This window comes from Bombina bombina, chromosome 3 (assembly GCF_027579735.1).
Source record: "Bombina bombina isolate aBomBom1 chromosome 3, aBomBom1.pri, whole genome shotgun sequence".
NCBI lineage: Eukaryota > Metazoa > Chordata > Amphibia > Anura > Bombinatoridae > Bombina > Bombina bombina.
In genome coordinates this window covers 757,691,613-757,714,981 of record NC_069501.1, presented here as the reverse complement: position 1 = coordinate 757,714,981, position 23,369 = coordinate 757,691,613, and the positions used below count along the sequence as shown (strand labels likewise).

General features: G+C 38.8%; 1 protein-coding gene across 1 annotated transcript in view; it reads left to right on the top strand.

Annotated features, from left to right (window-relative positions):
* LOC128653988 (cytochrome b-245 heavy chain) overlaps positions 1–23,369 on the top strand; it is a 171,023-nt gene that overhangs the window by 93,714 nt on the left and 53,940 nt on the right. The window contains exons 7-8 of the mRNA XM_053707605.1: positions 5,161–5,287; positions 21,716–21,808. Of these exons, the coding sequence (XP_053563580.1) occupies positions 5,161–5,287; positions 21,716–21,808 (220 nt within the window). The remainder of the gene's footprint in view (positions 1–5,160; positions 5,288–21,715; positions 21,809–23,369) is intronic.

Sequence of the window (23,369 nt, the reverse complement as noted above, 5' to 3'; positions counted from 1 at the left end):
CTAAATTATTCCAATTTAAAACTAAATACATACCTAACTTATGGCTAGATTACAAGTTGTGCGTTAGTCTTAAAAAGCAGCGTTAGGAGGTCCTAACATTGCTTTTTAATGCCCGCTGAAAAATAAAAATAAACCTTAAGCTAGATACAATGTAACTATTGTAGCCAGCTTAGGGTTTATTTTACAGGTAAGTATTTAGTTTTAAATAGGAATAATTTAGTTAATGATAGGAATATTTATTTCGATTTCTTTTAATTATATTTAAGCTAGGGGGTGTTAGGTTTAGGGTTAGATTTAGGATTAGGGGTTAATAACTTTAATAAATGTAGGTAGGTGGCGGCGATGTTAGGGCCAGCAGATTAGGGGTTTATAATATTTAACTAATGTTTGCGAGGTGGGAGTGCGGCGGTTTAGGGGTTAATATGTTTATTATAGTGGCGGCGACTTTGGGGGCGGCAGATTAGGGGTTAATAAGTGTAGGTAGGTGGTGGCGACATTGGGGGCAGCAGAGTAGGGGTTCATAAATATAATGTAGGTGTCGGCGATGTTGGGGGCAGCAGATTAGGGGTTCATAAGTATAATGTAGGTGGCGGCGGTGTCCGGTTCGGCAGATTAGGGGTTAAAAAATGTATTATAGTGTTTGCGATGTGGGAGGGCCTCAGTTTATGGGTTAATAGTTAGTTTATGGGTGTTAGTGTACTTTTTAGCACTTTAGTTAAGAGTTTTATGCTACGGCGTTGTAGTGTAAAACTCTTAACTACTGACTTTAAAATGAGGTACCAGTCTTGACAGAAGAGGGTGTACCGCTCACTTTTTGGCAGACTCATAATACCGGCGCTATGAAGTCCCATTGAAAAAAGAGGATATGCAATTTACGTAAGTGGATTTGCGGTATTTCCAAGTCTGGCCAAAAAAGTGAGCGGTACACCTTTACCTGCAAGACTCATAATTTCAGCGGGCATTAAAAAGCAGCGTTAGGACCTCCTAACGCTGCTTTTTAAGACTAACGCACAACTTGTAATCTAGCCATAAGTTAGGTATGTATTTAGTTTTAAATTGGAATAATTTAGGTATTAATTGTAATATTTATTTGGAATTATTTTAATTATGTTAAAGTTAGTGGGTGTTAGGGTTAGGGTTACGTTAGGGTTAGGCTTAGACTTAGGGTTAGGTTTAGGGGTTAAAAACTTTAGTATAGTGGCGGTGACATTGGGGGCAGCAGATTAGGGGTTAGTTAGGTTTCAGCGATTTTGGGGGCAGCAGATTAGGAGTTAATAAGTGTATGTAGGTGGAGATGACATTGGGGGCAGCATATTGGGGTTAATAATATTGAACTAGTGTTTGCGATGCAGGAGGGCCTCGGTTTAGGTGTTAATAGGTAGTTTATGGGTGTTAGTGTACTTTGTAGCACTTTAGTTATGATTTTTATGCTGCAGCTTTGTAACGTAAAACTCATAACTACTGACTGGCGGTACAGATCTTGTAGTTATAGGCTGTTCTACTCACTTTTTGGCCTCCCAGGCAAAACTCGTAATACTGGCGCTGTGGAAGTCTCATTTTGAAAAAGTGCGGTACTTATGTTGCGTGACGGCCAAAAAGGTGTGCGGTACAGCTATACCTACAACAGCTGTAATACCAGAAGTAGTGAAAAAGAGCCATAACCCTGCTTTTTCACTCATAACGCACAACTCGTAATCTAGCTGTTTGATTTTATAAGGAAGGAATGATAGTTTTGAGTGTTCATCCTTTGTTCTTTAAAAATATAAGTTCCTATATTTGTAATTTCCCTGGTTATAATGATCAATTTAGCTTTTTCACCCTATTAATCTGAATCGTAAAATAAAATTAAGTTTACCTTTGTTCTATATTTCAAATTAATTTTGTTCAATAATCACCCATATCTAACAAAAAACAAAGGGACAGTAACGTCAAAATTAAACTTACTTGGATTAGATAGTGTTACATTTTAAACAATTTTTCCAATGTCCTTCTGTTATTAATTTTACTTTGTTCTCTTGGTATTCTTTGTTAAACAGGGCAACAGTGTTTGCGACAATACTTATAGCAATGTTAGTTGCAAACATTGCTGCCATAGACTGCTAAAGACATGTGCACACTCCTAAACTCCTATCAGCCTACCTAGCTTTACTCTTCAACAAAGGTTAGCAAAATAACAAAGCAAATATGATAATAGAAGTATAATGGAAAATTATTTAAAATTACACACTCTATCTGAATCATGAACATTACATTTTGATTTTACTGTTCCTTTTAAAGAGATATGAAACCATAAAAAATATTTTCATATTCAGACAATGGCCTCTAGTTATCAAGCCGTCAATCGCAAATACGCTGGAATTCCGCAACGTATTTGTGGCAAGGCTGATTCGCCTTAGTTATCAACCCCTACTGCCCGGCAAAAGTAGAATATAGTGACGTAACCTACAATCCGCCGGTTTCAGTCCAACACAGATCGATGGTTATGTCACTACAGATGTTCCGAACGCAAGTTCGGTACAATCTGACTACTTTTGGTAGTTATCAAACTACTACCAGGTACGCTCGCCACTATTCCGGGCCAGCATACCTGCATTTCAATCCGCCGCCCTGGAGGTGGCGGATCCCATAGGAATCAATGGGAGTCTGACCATAGCGAAAGCTCATGTTCGCTGCTGCCCGATATCCCATTGATTCCTATGGGAGATGTCTGCACCTAACTCCCTAACATGTACCCTAGAGTCTAAACACCCCTAATCTGCCCCCCCCCTACACCGCCGCAACTAAATACATTTATTACCCCCTAAACCACCGCTCACGGACCCCGCCGCAACTATAATAAACATGCTAACCCCTAAACCGCCACTCCCGGACCCCGCCGCCACCTACTTTATACCTATTAACCCCTAATCTGCCGCCCCCTATACCACCGCCACCTACATAAACCTATTAACCCCTATCCTGCGGATCCTGGACCCCGCCGCAACTAAATAAATTGTTTAACCCCTAAACCGCCGCTCCGAGACCCCGCCACCACCTATATTAAAGTTATTAACCCCTATCCTGCCCCCCCTATACCGCCGCCACCTATTATAAAATTATTAACCCCTATCCTGCCCCTCCTATACCGCCGCCACCTATATTAAAATTATTAACCCCTAAACCTAAGTCTAACACTAACCCTAATCCCCCTAACTTAAATATTAGAGAGAGAGAGAGAGAGAGAGAGAGAGAGAGAGAGAGAGAGAGAGAGAGAGAGAGAGAGAGAGAGAGAGAGAGAGAGAGAGAAAATTAAATATAACACAACACGGCCCGTGTGAACGGGCTTTAGGACTAGTAACTAATAATTAACTTGTAGCTATTTTAGGATTTATTTTTATTTTACAGGCAACATTGTATTTATTTTAACTAGGCACAATAGCTATTAAATAGTTATTTTCTATTTAATAACTACCTAGCTAAAATACTTACAAAATGACCTGTAAAATAAATCCTAACCTAAGTTACAATTAAACCTAACACTACACTATCATTAAATTAATTAAATAAATTAACTACAATTACCTAAAATTAAATTAAATAAACTAAACTATAGTACAAAAAAACAAACACTAAATTACAGAAAATAAAAATGAATTACAAGAAGTTTAAACTAATTACACCTAATCTAAGCCCCCTAATAAATCTGTAATTTAGTGGGGGGTTTTTGTTCTATAGTTTAGTTTATTTTATTTAATTTACTTTTAGGTAATTGCAGTTAATTTATTTAATTAATTTAATGAAAGTGTAGTGTTAGGTTTAATTGTAACTTAGGTTAGGATTTATTTTACAGGTAATTTTGTAAGTATTTTAGCTAGGTAGTTATTAAATAGTTAATAACTATTTAATAACTATTGTACCTAGTTAAAATAAATACAAAGTTGCCTGTAAAATAAAAATAAATCCTAAAATAGCTACAATATAATTATTAGTTATATTGTAGCTATCTTATGGTTTATTTTATAAGTAAGTATTTAGTTTTAAATAGGAATAATTTAGTTAATAAGAGTAAGTTTTATTTAGATTTATTAAAATAATATTAAAGTTAGGGGGTGTTAGTGTTAGACTTAGGTTTAGGGGTTAATAAGTTTAATATAGGTGGCGGCGGGGTCCGGGAGCGGCCGTTTAGAGGTTAAACATTTAATTTAGTTGCGGCGGGGTCCGGGAGTGGCGGTTTAGGGGTTAATGAGTTTAATGTAGGTTGCGGCGGTGTAGTGGGGGGCAGGATAGGGGTTAATAACTTTAATATAGGTGGCGGTGGGCTCCGGGTGCGGCAGTTTAGGGGTTAAACAATTTATTTAGTTGTGGCGGGGTCCGGGATCCGCAGGATAGGGGTTAATAACTTGAATATAGGTGGCGGCGGTGTAGTGGGGGGCAGGATAGTGGTTAATAGGTATAATGTAGGTGGCGGCGGGGTCCGGGAGCGGCGGTTTAGGGGTTAATACATTTATTATAGTTGCGGCGGGGTCCAGGAGGGGCGTTTTAGGGGATAATAACTTTATTTAGGTGCGGGGGGCTCCGGGAGCGGCGGTTTAGGGGGTAAAACAGTGTAGTGTAGTGTGGGTGCTTAGTGACAGGCTATCAAGAAAGCTGCGAAGAAGCCGATGAGCAGCGAGATCGTTGACTGCTAGTTAACAACAGTCCGCTGCTCATCGCTCCGTACTTGGTGCGCGGCTTCTTGACAGCTTTTTTGATAACTTTGGCGAACGTATTCAGGTCCCCGGCGGCGATGGTAGGCGAGCTAAGGCGAGCGTATTGGGCCGGCGAATGCAGGAAAGTAGACGGCTTCATAACTAGAGGCCAGAGCTTACAATTTTTTAAATTTTTCCATTTTACAGCTATTATCAAATGTACTTTGTTCCCATTGTATTCTTTGAAGCGATACCTAGATAGGTGTCTGGAGTACTACATGGTAGGACATAATGTTACCATGTAACGCTCTTGCAAATAGATACAATTCCTGCAAAAATGCTACCACAAGAGAATAAAGACAATTTGATATTAGAATTAAATTCGAAAGTTGTTTAAAACTGTATGATGTATCTGAATCATTAAGAAAAATGTGGGGTTTTATGTTCCTTTAAGATTGTTTTTGTAATAACAAAGATATTTTTGTCTTTTCAGACGAATCGTGCGAAGGCAGACTAACCTATCTGCTAATAATCCAGAAACATGCGAGAAAAATTTTACTCTGTGGAGTCTCAACGCCACTTTTTGTCCTACTCCTCAATTTGCAGGAAATCCTCCTATGGTATGATTTATTGCTGTCAGTCTTTGAATGCTATAGGTCTGTATTGAATTTGTTCACCCCTCAAAAAACAGAGCAATGGTAATAATAGTCAAAACTAGTATTAGCAACAATGCCTCTAATAAACATTATTAAAGCGACATTAAAGTCAAACTTAAACCTTCATGATTCATAGAGACTGTGCCATTTTAAACAACTTTTTCCTCAATAAATACATTTCTCTTCAATTTTCTCCTATTATCATTGTTACTCCATTTTCATGGTATCCTTTGTTGAAGGGTAAATCTAAGTAAGCTCATAGGAGCTCAAGAGCATGCATTTGTCTTTAGCACTCTATGGGCCAGAATCCAGATGGCGCACTCGTTTTTTTTTTCGCTTGAGCTCTAACTGCGCTCAAAGTAAAAAATGAGTGTGGCCAGATTAGCGCACGTATTACAAGTTGAAAATAAAAAGTTAGAGCATGCGCGAAAGACTAAGGCATGCTAATTTTAGGATTTCGTATATCGCTACCACACTAGGGCCTAGATTTAGAGTTCGGCGGTAGCCGTCAAAACCAGCGTTAGAGGCTCCTAACGCTGGTTTTGGGCGCCCGCTGGTATTTGGAGTCAGTGATTAAAGGGTCTAACGCTCACTTTACAGCCGCGACTTTTCCATACCGCAGATCCCCCTACGCCATTTGCGTAGCCTATCTTTTCAATGGGATCTTCCTAACGCCGGTATTTAGAGTCGTTTCTGCAGTGAGCGTTAGAGCTCTAACGACAAGATTCCAGCCGCCTGAAAATAGCAGGAGTTAAGAGCTTTCTGGCTAACGCCGGTTCATAAAGCTCTTAACTACTGTACCCTAAAGTACACTAACACCCATAAACTACCTATGTACCCCTAAACCGAGGTCCCCCCACATCGCCGCCACTCGATTAAAAATTTTAACCCCTAATCTGCCGACCGCCACCTACGTTATACTTATGTACCCCTAATCTGCTGCCCCTAACACCGCCGACCCCTGTATTATATCTATTAACCCCTAACTTGCCCCCCACAACGTCGCCGCAAGCTACTTAAAATAATTAACCCCTAATCTTCCGACCGCAAATCGCCGCCACCTACGTTATCCCTATGTACCCCTAATCTGCTACCCCTAACATCGCCGACCCCTATGTTATATTTATTAACCCCTAATCTGCCCCCCACAACGTCGCCGACACCTACCTACACTTATTAACCCCTAATCTGCCGAGCGGACCTGAGCGCTACTATAATAAAGTTATTAACCCCTAATCCGCCTCACTAACCCTATCATAAATAGTATTAACCCCTAATCTGCCCTCCCTAACATCGCCGACACCTACCTTCAATTATTAACCCCTAATCTGCCGACCGGAGCTCACCGCTATTCTAATAAATGTATTAACCCCTAAAGCTAAGTCTAACCCTAACACTAACACCCCCCTAAGTTAAATATAATTTTTATCTAACGAAATAAATTAACTCTTATTAAATAAATAATTCCTATTTAAAGCTAAATACTTACCAGTAAAATAAATCCTAATATAGCTACAATATAATTTATAATTATATTATAGCTATTTTAGGATTAATATTTATTTTACAGGCAACTTTGTAATTATTTTAACCAGGTACAATAGCTATTAAATAGTTAAGAACTATTTAATAGTTACCTAGTTAAAATAATAACAAATTTACCTGTAAAATAAATCCTAACCTAAGATATAATTAAACCTAACACTACCCTATCAATAAAATAATTAAATAAACTACCTACAATTACCTACAATTAACCTAACACTACACTATCAATAAATTAATTAAACACAATTGCTACAAATAAATAAAATTAAATAAACTATCTAAAGTACAAAAAATAAAAAAGAACTAAGTTACAGAAAATAATAAAATATTTACAAAGATAAGAAAAATATTACAACAATTTTAAACTAATTACACCTACTCTAAGCCCCCTAATAAAATAACAAAGCCCCCCAAAATAAAAAATTCCCTACCCTATTCTAAAATACAAATATTACAAGCTCTTTTACCTTACCAGCCCTGAACAGGGCCCTTTGCGGGGCATGCCCCAAGAATTTCAGCTCTTTTGCCTGTAAAAAAAAACATACAATACCCCCCCCCAACATTACAACCCACCACCCACATACCCCTAATCTAACCCAAACCCCCCTTAAATAAACCTAACACTACCCCCCTGATGATCTTCCTACCTTGTCTTCACCATGCCAGGTTCACCGATCCGTCCTGGCTCCAAGATGTTCATCCAACCCAAGCGGGGGCTAGACATCCACTGAAGAAGTCCAGAAGAGGCTCCAAAGTCTTCCTCCTATCCGGCAAGAAGAGGACATCCGGACCGGCAAACATCTTCTCCAAGCGGCATCTTCTATCTTCTTCCATCCGATGACGACCGGCTCCATCTTGAAGACCTCCAGCGCGGATCCATCCTCTTCTTCCGACGACTAGACGACGAATGACGGTTCCTTTAAGGGACGTCATCCAAGATGGCGTCCCTCGAATTCCGATTGGCTGATAGGATTCTATCAGCCAATCGGAATTAAGGTAGGAATTTTCTGATTGGCTGATGGAATCAGCCAATCAGAATATAGTTCAATCCGATTGGCTGATCCAATCAGCCAATCAGATTGAGCTCGCATTCTATTGGCTGTTCCGATCAGCCAATAGAATGCGAGCTCAATCTGATTGGCTGATTGGATCAGCCAATCGGATTGAACTTGATTCTGATTGGCTGATTCCATCAGCCAATCAGAAAATTCCTACCTTAATTCCGATTGGCTGATAGAATCCTATCAGCCAATCGGAATTCGAGGGACGCCATCTTGGATGACGTCCCTTAAAGGAACCGTCATTCGTCGTCTAGTCGTCGGAAGAAGAGGATGGATCCGCGCTGGAGGTCTTCAAGATGGAGCCGGTCGTCATCGGATGGAAGAAGATAGAAGATGCCACTTGGAGAAGATGTTTGCCGGTCCGGATGTCCTCTTCTTGCCGGATAGGAGGAAGACTTTGGAGCCTCTTCTGGACTTCTTCAGTGGATGTCTAGCCCCCGCTTGGGTTGGATGAAGATCTTGGAGCCAGGACGGATCGGTGAACCTGGCATGGTGAAGACAAGGTAGGAAGATCATCAGGGGGGTAGTGTTAGGTTTATTTAAGGGGGGTTTGGGTTAGATTAGGGGTATGTGGGTGGTGGGTTGTAATGTTGGGGGGGGGTATTGTATGTTTTTTTTTACAGGCAAAAGAGCTGAAATTCTTGGGGCATGCCCCGCAAAGGGCCCTGTTCAGGGCTGGTAAGGTAAAAGAGCTTGTAATATTTGTATTTTAGAATAGGGTAGGGAATTTTTTATTTTGGGGGGCTTTGTTATTTTATTAGGGGGCTTAGAGTAGGTGTAATTAGTTTAAAATTGTTGTAATATTTTTCTTATCTTTGTAAATATTTTATTATTTTCTGTAACTTAGTTCTTTTTTATTTTTTGTACTTTAGCTAGTTTATTTAATTGTATTTATTTGTAGCAATTGTGTTTAATTAATTTATTGATAGTGTAGTGTTAGGTTAATTGTAGGTAATTGTAGGTAGTTTATTTAATTATTTTATTGATAGGGTAGTGTTAGGTTTAATTATATCTTAGGTTAGGATTTATTTTACAGGTAAATTTGTTATTATTTTAACTAGGTAACTATTAAATAGTTCTTAACTATTTAATAGCTATTGTACCTGGTTAAAATAATTACAAAGTTGCCTGTAAAATAAATATTAATCCTAAAATAGCTATAATATAATTATAAATTATATTGTAGCTATATTAGGATTTATTTTACAGGTAAGTATTTAGCTTTAAATAGGAATTATTTATTTAATAAGAGTTAATTTATTTCGTTAGATAAAAATTATATTTAACTTAGGGGGGTGTTAGTGTTAGTGTTAGACTTAGCTTTAGGGGTTAATACATTTATTAGAATAGCGGTGAGCTCCGGTCGGCAGATTAGGGGTTAATAATTGAAGGTAGGTGTCGGCGATGTTAGGGAGGGCAGATTAGGGGTTAATACTATTTATGATAGGGTTAGTGAGGCGGATTAGGGGTTAATAACTTTATTATAGTAGCGCTCAGGTCCGCTCGGCAGATTAGGGGTTAATAAGTGTAGGCAGGTGTCGGCGACGTTGTGGGGGGCAGATTAGGGGTTAATAAATATAACATAGGGGTCGGCGATGTTAGGGCAGCAGATTAGGGGTACATAGGGATAACGTAGGTGGCGGCGGTTTACGGAGCGGCAGATTAGGGGTTAAAAGTGTAATGCAGGGGTCAGCGATAGCGGGGGCGGCAGATTAGGAGTTAATAAGTGTAAGGTTAGGGGTGTTTAGACTCGGGGTACATGTTAGGGTGTTAGGTGCAGACGTAGGAAGTGTTTCCCCATAGGAAACAATGGGGCTGCGTTAGGAGCTGAACGCTGCTTTTTTGCAGGTGTTAGGTTTTTTTTCAGCTCAAACAGCCCCATTGTTTCCTATGGGAGAATCGTGCACGAGCACGTTTTTGATGCCGGCCGCGTCCGTAAGCAACTCTGGTATCGAGAGTTGCATTTGCGGTAAAAATGCTCTACGCTCCTTTTTTGGAGCCTAACGCAGCATTTGTTTGAACTCTCGATACCAGAGTTAAATTTATGGTGCGGCCAGAAAAAAACCCGCGGAGCGTTAACAGCCCTTTTACCGCCAAACTCCAAATCTAGCCGTAGCTCTCCCCATAGGGAGCACTAGAAAAAGCCTAATTAGTTACTGTTCACATGCTAACCCGCACTGCACTAGATCAACTAAGCCCGAAGGCGCGTTAGGAATACTTTACATTCCTATGTTCTTCACATAGAGGAAAATGGGTTTTTTTTATCTTAAGTATACAGTATATTACAATAAATATATGATTTTTTTTGTTGTAAAAAATATATTGATACCTATATATTTATATACAGATATGAATATATATACTATATATATATATATATATATATATATATATATATATACATATGTATATATATTGTATATACAGATATTTTTATATATATATATATATATATATATATATATATATAACATAGCCGGGATGTGCACTCTCACCTTCCTTCATCTGCCAGGGTGCTAGTGAAATACATAGTAGCAAAAGAAAAACTTGCACTCACTGGATATTTCAAAAATCAGATTTACTGTGATAAAAGTGTAACGTTTCGGAAATTTTACATCCCCTTCCTCAGACTTCCTCAGGTTTCAATTTTTCTTGATTTTTTTGGCATCTTTATTTGAAAAAGCAGGAATTTAAGCTTAGGAACTGGCCCATTTTTGGTTCAACATCCTGGGTAGTGCTTGCTCATTGGTGGCAACATTTAGGCCATTCTTTCCCTTCTCTGGTAATTAGATTTACTTTTAATATCAAGTTGCGCACTAATGTTACTGCGGTCCAGTGATATTGCTTATCATCTCAGCGTTCCACTTGTAATCACTTGTAAGTAAGCAATGTTCGCAACATTGTACTGTATAACATTGCTACTAACATTTTTGCAATCACTGCAGCCATATTGTGTGCTTACTCATGCACACTCCTGAGCTTCTAAAAGCCCACCAATTTTGACCCTTCAACAAAGCATACTGAAAGGACTAACGGCTAGATTTAGAGTTCTGCGGCCAAAGGGGTGCGTTAGCTACGCTGGCTTTTTTTCTCCCGCACCTTTTAAATACTGCTGGTATTTAGAGTTCACAGAAGGGCTGCATTAGGCTCCAAAAAGGGAGTGTAGAGGATATTTACCGCCACTGCAACTCTCGATACCAGCGGTGCTTACGGACGCGGCCAGCTTCAAAAACGTGCTCGTGCATGATATCCCCATAGGAAACAATGGGGCTGTTTGAGCTGAAAAAAAACCTAACACCTGCAAAAAAGCAGCGTTCAGCTCCTAACGCAGCCCCATTGTTTCATATGGGGAAACACTTCCTAAGTCTGCACCTAACACCCTAACATGAACCCCGTGTCTAAACACCCCTAGCCTTACACTTATTAACCCCTAATCTGCCGCCCCCACTATCGCTGACCCCTGCATATTATTATTAACCCCTAATCTGCCGCTCCGTACACCGCCGCCAGCTACGTTATCCTTATGTACCCCTAATCTGCTGCCCCTAACATCGCTGACCACTATGTTATATTTATTAACCCCTAATATGCCGCCCCCACTATCGCTGACACCTGCATATTATTATTAAGCCCTAATCTGCCGCTCCGTACACCGCCGCAACATACATTATAGTTATGTACCCCAAATCTGCTGCCCCTAACACCGCCGACCCCTATATTATATTTATTAACCCCTAATCTGCCCCCCACAACGTCGCCGCCAGCTACCTACAATAATTAACCCCTAATCTGCCGACCGGAGCTCACCGCTACTATAATAAATGTATTAACCCCTAAAGCTAAGTCTAACCCTAACACTAACACCCACCTAAGTTAAATATAATTTAAATCTAACGAAATAAATTAACTCTTATTAAATAAATTATTCCTATTTAAAGCTAAATACTTACCTGTAAAATAAATCCTAATATAGCTACAATATAAATTATAATTATATTGTAGCTATTTTAGGATTAATATTTATTTTACAGGCAACTTTGTATTTATTTTAACCAGGTACAATAGCTATTAAATAGTTAATAACTATTTAATAGTTACCTAGTTAAAATAATTACAAAATTACCTGTAAAATAAATCCTAACCTAAGTTACAATTAAACCTAGCACTACACTATCAATAAATTAATTAAATACAATACCTACAAATAACTACAATTAAATAAACTAACTAAAGTACAAAAAATAAAAAAGAACTAAGTTACAAAAAATAAAAAAATATTTACAAACATTAGAAAAATATTACAACAATTTTAAACTAATTACACCTACTCTAAGCCCCCTAATAAAATAACAAAGACCCCCAAAATAAAAAAATGCCCTACCCTATTCTTAATTAAAAAAGTTCAAAGCTCTTTTACCTTACCAGCCCTGAAAAGGGCCATTGCGGGGCATGCCCCAAATAATTCAGCTCTTTTGCCTGTAAAAAAAAAAACATACAATACCCCCCCCAACATTACAACCCACCACCCACATACCCCTAGTATAACCCAAACCCCCCTTAAATAAACCTAACACTAAGCCCCTGAAGATCTTCCTACCTTATCTTCACCATGCCAGGTTCACCGATCCGTCCACCGAAGTCTTGATCCAAGCCTCCGAAATCTTGAACCAAGCCCAAGCGGGGGCTGAAGAGTGACGTCCATCCTCCGGCTGAAGTCTTGATCCAAGCGGGCAGAAGAGGACATCCGGACTGGCAAACATCTTCATCCAAGCCGCATCTTCTATGTTCTTCAATCCGATGACGACCGGCTGATCTTCAAGACCTCCAGCGCGGATCCATCCATCTTCACCGACGACTTCCCGATGAATGACGGTTCCTTTAAGGGACGTCATCCAAGATGGCGTCCCTCGAATTCCTATTGGCTGATAGGATTCTATCAGCCAATCGGAATTAAGGTAGGAAAATTCTGATTGGCTGATGGAATCAGCCAATCAGAATCAAGTTCAATCCGATTGGCTGATCCGATCAGCCAATCAGATTGAGCTCGCATTCTATTGGCTGATCGGAACAGCCAATAGAATGCAAGCTCAATCTGATTGGCTGATCGGATCAGCCAATCGGATTGAACTTGATTCTGATTGGCTGATTCCATCAGCCAATCAGAATTTTCCTACCTTAATTCCGATTGGCTGATAGAATCCTATCAGCCAATCAGAATTCGAGGGACACCATCTTGGATGACGTCCCTTAAAGGAACCGTCATTCGTCGGGAAGTCGTCGGTGAAGATGGATGTTCCGCGTCGGCGGGATGAACATGGATCCGGAAGAAAGAAGATTGAAGATGCCGTTGATAGAAGACTTCAGTCGGATCATGGACCTCTTCAGCTCCCGCTTGGATGAAGACTTCAGCCGGATCATGGACATCTTCAGCCCCCCGCTTGGGCTTGGATCAAGACATCGGAGCCAGGACGGATCAGTGTGATACCCGGCGAGGTGAAGATAAGGTAGGAAGATCTTCAGGGGCTTAGTGTTAGGTTTATTTAAGGGAGGTTTGGGTTAGATTAGGGGTATGTGGGTGGTGGGTTGTAATGTTGGGGGGGTATTGTATGTGTTTTTTTTACAGGCAAAAGAGCTGAATTCTCCCGCAAAGGGCCCTTTTCAGGGCTGGTAAGGTAAAAGAGCTTTGAACTTTTTTAATTTAGAATAGGGTAGGGCATTTTTTTATTTTGGGGGTCTTTGTTATTTTATTAGGGGGCTTAGAGTAGGTGTAATTAGTTTAAAATTGTTGTAATATTTTTCTAATGTTTGTAAATATTTTTTTATTTTTTGTAACTTAGTTCTTTTTTATTTTTTGTACTTTAGTTAGTTTATTTAATTGTATTTATTTGTAGGTATTGTATTTAATTAATTTATTGATAGTGTAGTGTTAGGTTTAATTGTAGATAATTGTAGGTATTGTATTTAATTAATTTATTGATAGTGTAGTGTTAGGTTTAATTGTAACTTAGGTTAGGATTTATTTTACAGGTAATTTTGTAATTATTTGAACTAGGTAACTATTAAATAGTTATTAACTATTTAATAGCTATTGTACCTGGTTAATATAATTACAAAGTTGCCTGTAAAATAAATATTAATCCTAAAATAGCTACAATATAATTATAATTTATATTGTAGCTATATTAGGGTTTATTTTACAGGTAAGTATTTAGCTTTAAATAGGAATAAGTTATTTAATAAGAGTTAATTTATTTTGTTAGATTTAAATTATATTTAACTTAGGGGGGTGTTAGGGTTAGACTTAGCTTTAGGGGTTAATACATTTATTAGAGTAGCGGTGAGATCCGGTCGGCAGATTAGGGGTTAATAATTGTAGGTAGGTGGAGGCGACGTTGGGGGCGGCAGATTAGGGGTTAATAAATATAATATAGGGGTCGGCGGTGTTAGGGGCAGCAGATTAGGGGTACATAGGGATAATGTAGGTTGCGTCGGTGTACGGAGCGGCAGATTAGGGGTTAATAATAATATGCAGGTGTCAGCGATAGCGGGGGCGGCAAATTAGGGTTAATAAATATAACATAGTGGTCGGCGATGTTAGGGGCAGCAGATTAGGGGTACATAGGGATAACGTAGCTGGCGGCGGTGTACGGAGCGGCAGATTAGGTGTTAAAAAATTTAATAGAGTGGCGGCGATGTGGGGGGACCTCGGTTTAGGGGTGTATAGGTAATTTATGGGTGTTAGTGTACTTTAGAGCACAGTAGTTAAGAGCTTTATAAACCAGCGTTAGCCCAGAAAGCTCTTAACTACTGACTTTTTTCTGCGGCTGGAGTTTTGTCGTTAGATTTCTAACGCTCACTTCAGCCACGACTCCAAATACCGGCGTTAGAAAGATCCCATTGAAAAGATAGAATACGCAAATGGCGTAAGGGGATCTGCGGTATGGAAAAGTCGCAGCTGCAAAGTGAGCGTTAGACCCTTTCCTGACTGACTCCAAATACCAGCGGGCGGTAAAAACCAGCGTTAGGAGCCTCTAACGCTGGTTTTGACGGCTACCGCCCAACTCTAAATCTAGGCCTAAGTAAATTTGATAAAAGAGGTACATTTGAAAGTTAAAATCTCTCTCTCTCTCTCTCTCTCTTGCAAAAAAAACTGAGAATTTGCCTATTTAATTTGCATATTTTACCCACAATTCTCTTGTGCAATGGTAACATTGTATATTAAGAATTTATGGGGAAAAGCAAGTGGGGATACTTGCCTAGGTGTGCTAATTTTCTATGCAAATATTTACATTGTTTTAATTTTGAGACATGGAGGATTTTAATTTCAGTTTTTTATCTCCCCCCATAATTTTAATGAATTTATATATATATATATATATATATATATATATATATATATATATATATATATATATATATTTTTTTTTTTTTTCTCTTGTTAAGTGTATCCAGTCCACGGATCATCCATTACTTATGGGATATATTCTCCTTCCCAACAGGAAGTTGCAAGAGTCCACCCACAGCAAAGCTGCTATATAGCTCCTCCCCTAACTGCCATTCCCAGTCATTCTCTTGCAAGTCTCAACATAGATAGGAGGTCGTGAGAGTCTGTGGTTTTTTATACTTAGTTTATTTCTTCAATCAAAAGTTTGTTATTTTTAAATGGCACCGGAGTGTGCTGTTTATCTCAGGCAGTATTTGGAAGAAGAATCTGCCTGCGTTTTTTCTATGATCTTAGCAGACGTAACTAAGATCCAGTTGCTGTTCTCACACATTCTGAGGAGTAAGGTACTTCAGAGGGGGAATGGCGTGCAGGTTTTCCTGCAAATAAGGTATGTGCAGTAAAATATTTTTCTAAGAAATGGAATTGACTAAGAAAATACTGCTGATACCGAAGTAATGTAAGTACAGCCTTTAAATGCAGTGAAAGCGACTGGTACCAGGCTGATTGATAGAGATATATGCTAAGGTATGTGCAGTAATATATTTTTCTAAGGAATGGAATTGACTAAGAAAATACTGCTGATACCGAAGTAATGTAAGTAAAGCCTTAAATGCAGTGATAGCGACTGGATCAGGCTTATTAATAGACATACATACTCTTATAAGAATGTGTTTTAAAACGTTTGCTGGCATGTTTAATCGTTTTTTAACATATGTTTGGTGATAAAACTTATTGGGGCCTAATTTTTCCACATGGCTGGCTTAAATTTTGCATAGAAACAGTTATAGGGAAGGTAATCCACAGCTCAGCTGTGGCAGTTTTGTTGTGTCTGTTTAAAAAAAAAAATGTCGTTTTTTTTTTTTTTTTTTTTTTTATCTGTTTTTTGCATTAAGGGGTTAATCATCCATTTGCAAGTGGGTGCAATGCTCTGTTAACTTATTACATGTACTGTAAAAATTTCGTTTGATTTACTGCCTTTTTTCACTGTTTTTCAAATTTTGACAAAATTTGTTTCTCTTAAAGGCACAGTAACGTTTGTTATATTTGCTTGTTAACTTGATTTAAAGTGTTTTCCAAGCTTACTAGTCTCTTTATTAGTTCTAACATGTCTAACATAGAGGAGGCTCTGTGTTTATTATGTTTAAAGCCATGGTGGAACCCCATTTTAGAATGTGTACCAGATGTACTGATTTCATGTTAAACAATAAAGATCATTTTTTGTATTTAAAAACATTATCACCAGAGGATTCTGTCGAGGGGGAAGTTATGCCGACTAACTCTCCCCACGTGTCAGACCCTTTGACTCCCGCTTTAGGGACTCACGCTCAAATGGCACCAAGTACATCAAGGGCACCCATAGCGTTTATTTTACCAGAGGATTCTGTCGAGGGGGAAGTTATGCCGACTAACTCTCCCCACGTGTCAGACCCTTTGACTCCCGCTCCAGGGACTCACGCTCAAATGACGCCAAGTATATCAATGGCGCCCATAGCGTTTATTTTACAAGACATGGCAAAGGTTGTGTATAATACACTGGCAGCAGTATTAGTCAGACTACCTGAAATTAAAGGAAAGCAAAACAGCTCTGGGGGTAGATACAGAGCATACAGACGCTTTAAGAACCATGTCTGATACTACCTCACAATATGCTTAGTCTGTGGGTGATATTTGTGACTCAGGGAAGATGATTTAACCTGATTCTGATATTTCTACATTTAAAATTTATGCTTGAGAACCTCCACTTGTTGCTCAGGGAGGCTTTAGCTGCTCTGAATGAATGTGTACAATCGCAGTGCCAGAGAAATTGTGTAGACTGGATAAATAATATGCAGTGCCGGTGTGTACTTATGTTTTTCCAATACCTAAAGAGGTTTACTAAAATTTTTCATAAGGAATGGGATAGACCAGGTGTGCCGTTCTCTTCCCCTCCTATTTTTTAGAAGAATGTTTTCTAATAGTTGCCACCACACGGGACTTATGGCAGACAGTTCCTAAGGTGGAGAGAAGAGTTTCTACTCTAGCTAAGCGTACCACTACCTCTGGCGAGGACTGTTGTGCTTTTTTAGATCCAATGGATAAAAAATGTTTATTCAACAAGGTTTTATCCTGCAGCCCCTTGCACGCATTGCTCCTGTCACTGCTGCTGCGGCGTTCTGGTTTGAGTCTCTTGATGAGGCTTTACAGGCTCCATTGGATGAATATATTTGACAAGCTTAGAGCACTTAAGCTAGCCAATTCCTTTGTTTTCTGATGCCTTTGTTCCTTTGACTAGACTAACGGCTAAGAATTCTGTTTTTTACTATACTGGCGCGCAGAGCGCTATGGCTTATATCATGGTCAGCTGTCGTGACTTTAATAAATAAGCTACTTAACTTCCCTTCAAGGGGCAGACCCTATTCAGGCCTAGTTTGAAGGAGATTATTACTTATATCACTGGAGGAAAAGATCATGCCCTTCCTCAGGACAGGTCCAAATCAAGGGACAAAAAAGGCCTAATTTTCGTGCCTTTCGAAAATTCAAGGCAGGTGTGGCATCAACTTCCTCTAAGGCAAAATAAGAGGGAACTTTTGCTCAGTCCAAGGCGGTCTGGAGACAACCGGACCTGGAACAAAGATAAGCAGGTCAAGGAGCCTGCTGCTGCCTCTAAAACAGCATGAGGAACGGACCCCTATCTGGTAACGGATCCTATAGGGGGCAGACTTCATTCTTCGCCCAGGCGTGGGCAAGAGATGCCCAGGATCCCTGGGCATTGGAAATTATACCCCAGAGATATCTTCTGGATTTCAAAGCTTTCCCCCCCAAAAAAGGGGAGTTTTTGCCTTTCACATTTATCTGCAAACCAGATAAAGAAAGAGACATTCTTGCATTGTGTACGTGACCCATTCAGTTCCAATAGAGGAACAGGGACACAGTTTTCCTCAAATCGGTTTGTGGTTCCCAAGGAAAGGAAACCTTCAGACCTATTTTGGATCTAAAAGATCTTAAACAAATTCTTTAGAATTCTATCATTTAAGATGGAAACTATTCGTACCATCTTAACTATGATCCAGGAGAGTCAATAGAGGACTACAATGGATTTGAAGGATGCTTATCCTCACATTACGATGCATAAAGATCACCATCGGTTTTTCAGGTTTGCCTTTCTAGACAGGCATTACCAGTTTGTAGCTCTTTCCTTTGGGTTAACTACAGCCCCTAGAATCTTTATGGAGGTTCTGGGGTCACTTTGGCGGTCCTTAGGCCGCGGGGCATAGAAGTGGCCCCTTATTTAGACGACATCCTGATACAGGCGTCAAACATCCAAGTTGCCAAGTCTCATACGGACGTAGTACTGGCATTTCTGAGATCGCATGGGTGGAAAGTGAACAAGGAAAGAGTTCTCTATCCCCAATATCAAGGGTTTCCCTCCTAGGGATTCTGATAGATTTTGTAGAAATTAAAATTTACCTGATGGAGTCCAGGTTGTTAAAGTTTCTAAATTTCTGCCGTGTTCTTCATTCCATCCGCGCCCTTTGGTGGCTCAGTACATGAATGTAATCGGCTTAATGGTAGCGGCAAGGGACATAGTACCGTTTGCACGCCTACATTTCAGACCACTGCAACTATGCATGCTCAGCCAGAGGAACGGGGATTACACAGATTTGTTCTCCTGTTAAATCCGGACCAAGAAACCAGAGATTCTCTTCTCTGGTGACTATCTCGGGTCCATCTGTCCAAGGGTATTACCTTCCGCAGGTCAGATGGGACAATTGTTACAACAGATGCCAGCCTTTTAGGTTGGGATACAGTCTGGAACTCCCTGAAGGCTCAGGGATAGTGGACTCAGGAGGAGACCCTCCTTCTAATGAATATTCTGGAACTAGGATGCGATATTCCATGCTCTTCAGACTTGGCCTCAGTTAGCAACTCTGAGGTACATCATATTTCAGTCGGACAATATCACGACTGTGGCTTACATCAACCATCAAGGAGGAACAGAAGTTCCCTAGCAATGTTAGAAGTCTTAAAATAATTCACTGGACAGAGACTCACTCTTGTCTAAAAGCTATCCCTATCCCAGGTGTTGAGAACTGGGAGGCAGATTTTCTAAGTCGTCAGACTTTTCATCCGGGGGAGTGGGAATTCCCTCCGGAGGGGTTTGCACAAGATCAAGCAGGAGAGTGCTTTGGTGCTTTTGACAGCACCTGCGTGGCCACGCAGGACCTGGTATGCAGATCTGGTGGACATGTCATCCTTTCCACCACGGTCTCTGCTTCTGAGACAGGACCCTCTACCTCAGGGTCTTTTCAACCATCTAAATATAACTAATCTGAGATGGACTGCCTGGAGACAGAACGCTTGATGTTATCAAAGCATGGCTTCTCCGAGTCAGTAATTGATACCTTAATACAGGCATAAAAGCCTGTCTCTAGGAAAATTTAACATAAGATATGGTGTAAATATCTTATTGTTATGAATCCAAGGGTTACTCATGGAGTAAAGTCTGGATTCCCCGGATATTATCTTTTCTCCAAGATGATTTTGAGAAAAGGGTTGTCAGCTAGTTCTTTAAAAGGACAGATTTCTACTCTGTCTATTCTTTTGCACAAGCGTCTGGCAGGTATTCTAGACGTTCAGGCATTTGGTCAGGCTTTGGTTAGAACCAAGCCTGTGGTTAAAAATGTTGCTCCGCCATGGAGCTTAAAGCTGGTTCTTAAGGTTCTTCAAGGAGTTCCATTTGAACCTTTTCATTCCATAGATATCAAACTTCTATCTTGGAAAGTTCCTTTTTGGTAGCTATTTCCTCGGCTCATAGAGTCTCCGAGTTATCTGCGTTGCAATGTGATTCTCCTTATCTGGTTCTCCGTACGGATAAGGTAGTCCTGTGTACCAACCTGGGTTTTTACCTAAGGTGGTATCTAACAAGAATATCACTCAAGAGATTGTTGTTCCATTCTTGTATCCTAATCCTTCTTCAAAGAAGGAACGTCTATTACACAATTTGGACGTGGTTCGTGTTTTAAAGTTTTACTTACAAGCTACTACAGATTTTCATCAAACATTCACCTTGTTTGTTGTCTATTCTGGACAGAGGAGAGGTCAAAGGACTTCAGCAACCTCTCTGTCTTTTTGGTTAAAAAGCATAATTCATTTAGCTTATGAGACTGCTGGACAGCAGCCTCCTGAAGGGATTACAGCTCATTCTACTAGAGCTGTGGTTTTCACTTGGACCTTTTTTAAATGTGGCTTCTGTTGAACAGATTACAAGACGGAGTCTTGGTCTGCGTTTCATACTTTTTCAAATTTAACAAATTTGATACCTTGCTTCTTCGGAGGCTATTTTTGGGAGAAAGGGTTTTTTACAGGCAGTGGTAACTTCCGTTTAAGTACCTGCCTTGTCCCTCCCATCATCCGTGTACTTTAGCTTTGGTATTGGTATCCCATAAGTAATGGATGATCCGTGGACTGGATACACTTAACAAGAGAAAACATAATTTATGCTTACCTGATAAATTTATTTCTCTTGTAGTGTATCCAGTCCACGGCCCGCCCTGTCACTTTAAGGCAGGTAATTTTTCCATTAAACTACAGTCACCACTGCACCCTATGGTTTTCCTTTCTCTGCATGTTTTCGGTCGAATGACTGGTAATGGCAGTTAGGGGAGGAGCTATATTGCAGCTTTGCTGTGGGTGGACTCTTGCAACTTCCTGTTGGGAAGGAGAATATATCCCATAAGTAATGGATGATCCGTGGACTGGATACACTACAAGAGAAATAAATTTATCAGGTAAGCATAAATTATGTTATATATATATATATATATATATATATATATATATATATATATATATATATATATATATATATATATATATATATATATATATATATATATATATATATATAAATGAATAACTATTTAAAAATATTTAGAACACATTCCCCTATGTGAAGAACATTGAAATGTGAAATATCTACATAGTTAAACACTTTATTAAATATGAATACTGCATACAAATGATTTTACATGTCCATTAAATTCAATTTCGCTTAAGCGAACATGTTTACTTTCAACTTGTAATACATGTGCTACTTCCCACAGACACAAATAAGCATTTTTTTCGGCACAGTATATTTTATATTACACTTCCTGCAATGGAGATTACCAAAATCATTTTTCATAAAAGCACCAGTAAACAAAGTAAATCCTTTTTTACAGTATTAGTGCTATCAAGATACTGAACATCACATTGCTCATTATTTTAAAAGCTATGAAAATTTTTTACTATATTCTGTGTATTCTAGATTGTATTTTATGATCTAAAGAGTCATATATATTATATATACTTTTTTTGCAGACATGGAAGTGGGTGGTAGCACCTATGGTCCTATATCTCTTTGAAAGGTTGCTTCGATTTTGGCGAGCACAGCAAAAAGTTGTTATCACAAAGGTAATGTTTGTTTTGCATATTCAGATGATCATAAAAAAATATTCTCTGTTTAATACATTGTCCAGTAGGAGGTCTGTATGTAAGAAAACTGGTAGATTTCAGCTTAGTTCAAAGATCAAGGCATTGTATGAAGTGAGCAATGTATGCAAACAGACTGATTAATTCTGATTATCCTAACTCTGTGACGAAATAATCTAGGTTTTATTAAAGAGACAGAGACAACTATTTTGCTGTAATCTTTTCCTCTACTGCCTAGACAGCATTTTAACGAAAAGTATAAATTACAGAAAAAAATAATGAAAACAATGAAAATAACATAGAAACCAATGAGAAAAAATCTTGAGAGGTTAGGGAAAAAAAGGACCAATCAGAGAAGTCCAAATATCATAAAGTGTCCAGTAAGTAGCACAATAAAGTATTTAATTTAACAGTAAGTTGTTTAAGAGAAATATGTTCATTATCAGGCCAAGAGTTAAAAAGAGAAATGACTAAATCTATATCCTAAAAGAGTATATGGAAGGAGAAAAAAATGTATTCTTGAGAAAGTATAACATTTCTTTCTTGATTCTCTTGATTTTCTCTTGAAGGAGAGTAGTTGAAATAGTGTCTATACTTAAACCTAGGAAAACTAGATTCTGAGAGGGAATTAAAAAGGATTTTTTTAAATTGATGATTAAACCCAGTTGTTGAAGAAGATAAATTGTGAAGGATAACTGATTTTTGAGAATATGAGGAGATTGGTGAATAAGAGTCATCTAAATAAAATATCAGACATATTCCTAATTTCCTTACCTAGGCTGTAACAGGTTTTCAAATCTTTATAAATCCCATGGGGCTGAAGAGAGACCCAAAGAAAGACAAATCATTTGCAAAAGGGAATCTTTCCAATGAAATCTTAGATATTTCCTGAAATCTGAGTGTAGGGACTGAAAGATACATGTCTTTTAAGTCTAATCTTACAAGCCAATCTTTGTTGTAAAGGCAATTTCTTAGAAAATGTATGGCCTCCATTTTGCAGTGGTTGAAAACTAGAAAAGTATTTAAATTCCTTAGGTTTATTACAGAACTGAAGAAGCCTTCCTTCTTTTTGAAAATAAACATGTTGCTGATGAAAGAATCTATTGGAGAGGGGGCTTGTTCTATAGCATTGTTTTTATAAGATCAGAAATATATTTATCTAAAAGAATTAGATTTTCTTGAGAAAATTTTATTGGGGTAGGAAAAGAATTTTGCAAAGGCGTTTGAATGATATCTAAAAGAAGGCCAGATACAGATTGAAGAACCCATGGATCTTTAGTTATTTTTTGCCATTCTGTTAGAAATAACGTCTGCCCCCTATTTTTTGATGAGAAAAATCTGTGGAAAGAGAGGTGAGCGAACGTATCTTGGAAGGGTCTCCTGGAAGTCCTGAATGCTCTATAAACTGATATCCTTGGTCTTGAAGGAAAAGAAGGTTGAATGGGAGGATGAGGAGGGGACAAAGTTATTGAAGTGGGTTTGGGGGGGTGGGGGTTTGTAATGTTAGGGGGTGTTTGTTGTTTTTTTTATTATTGGTAATTTA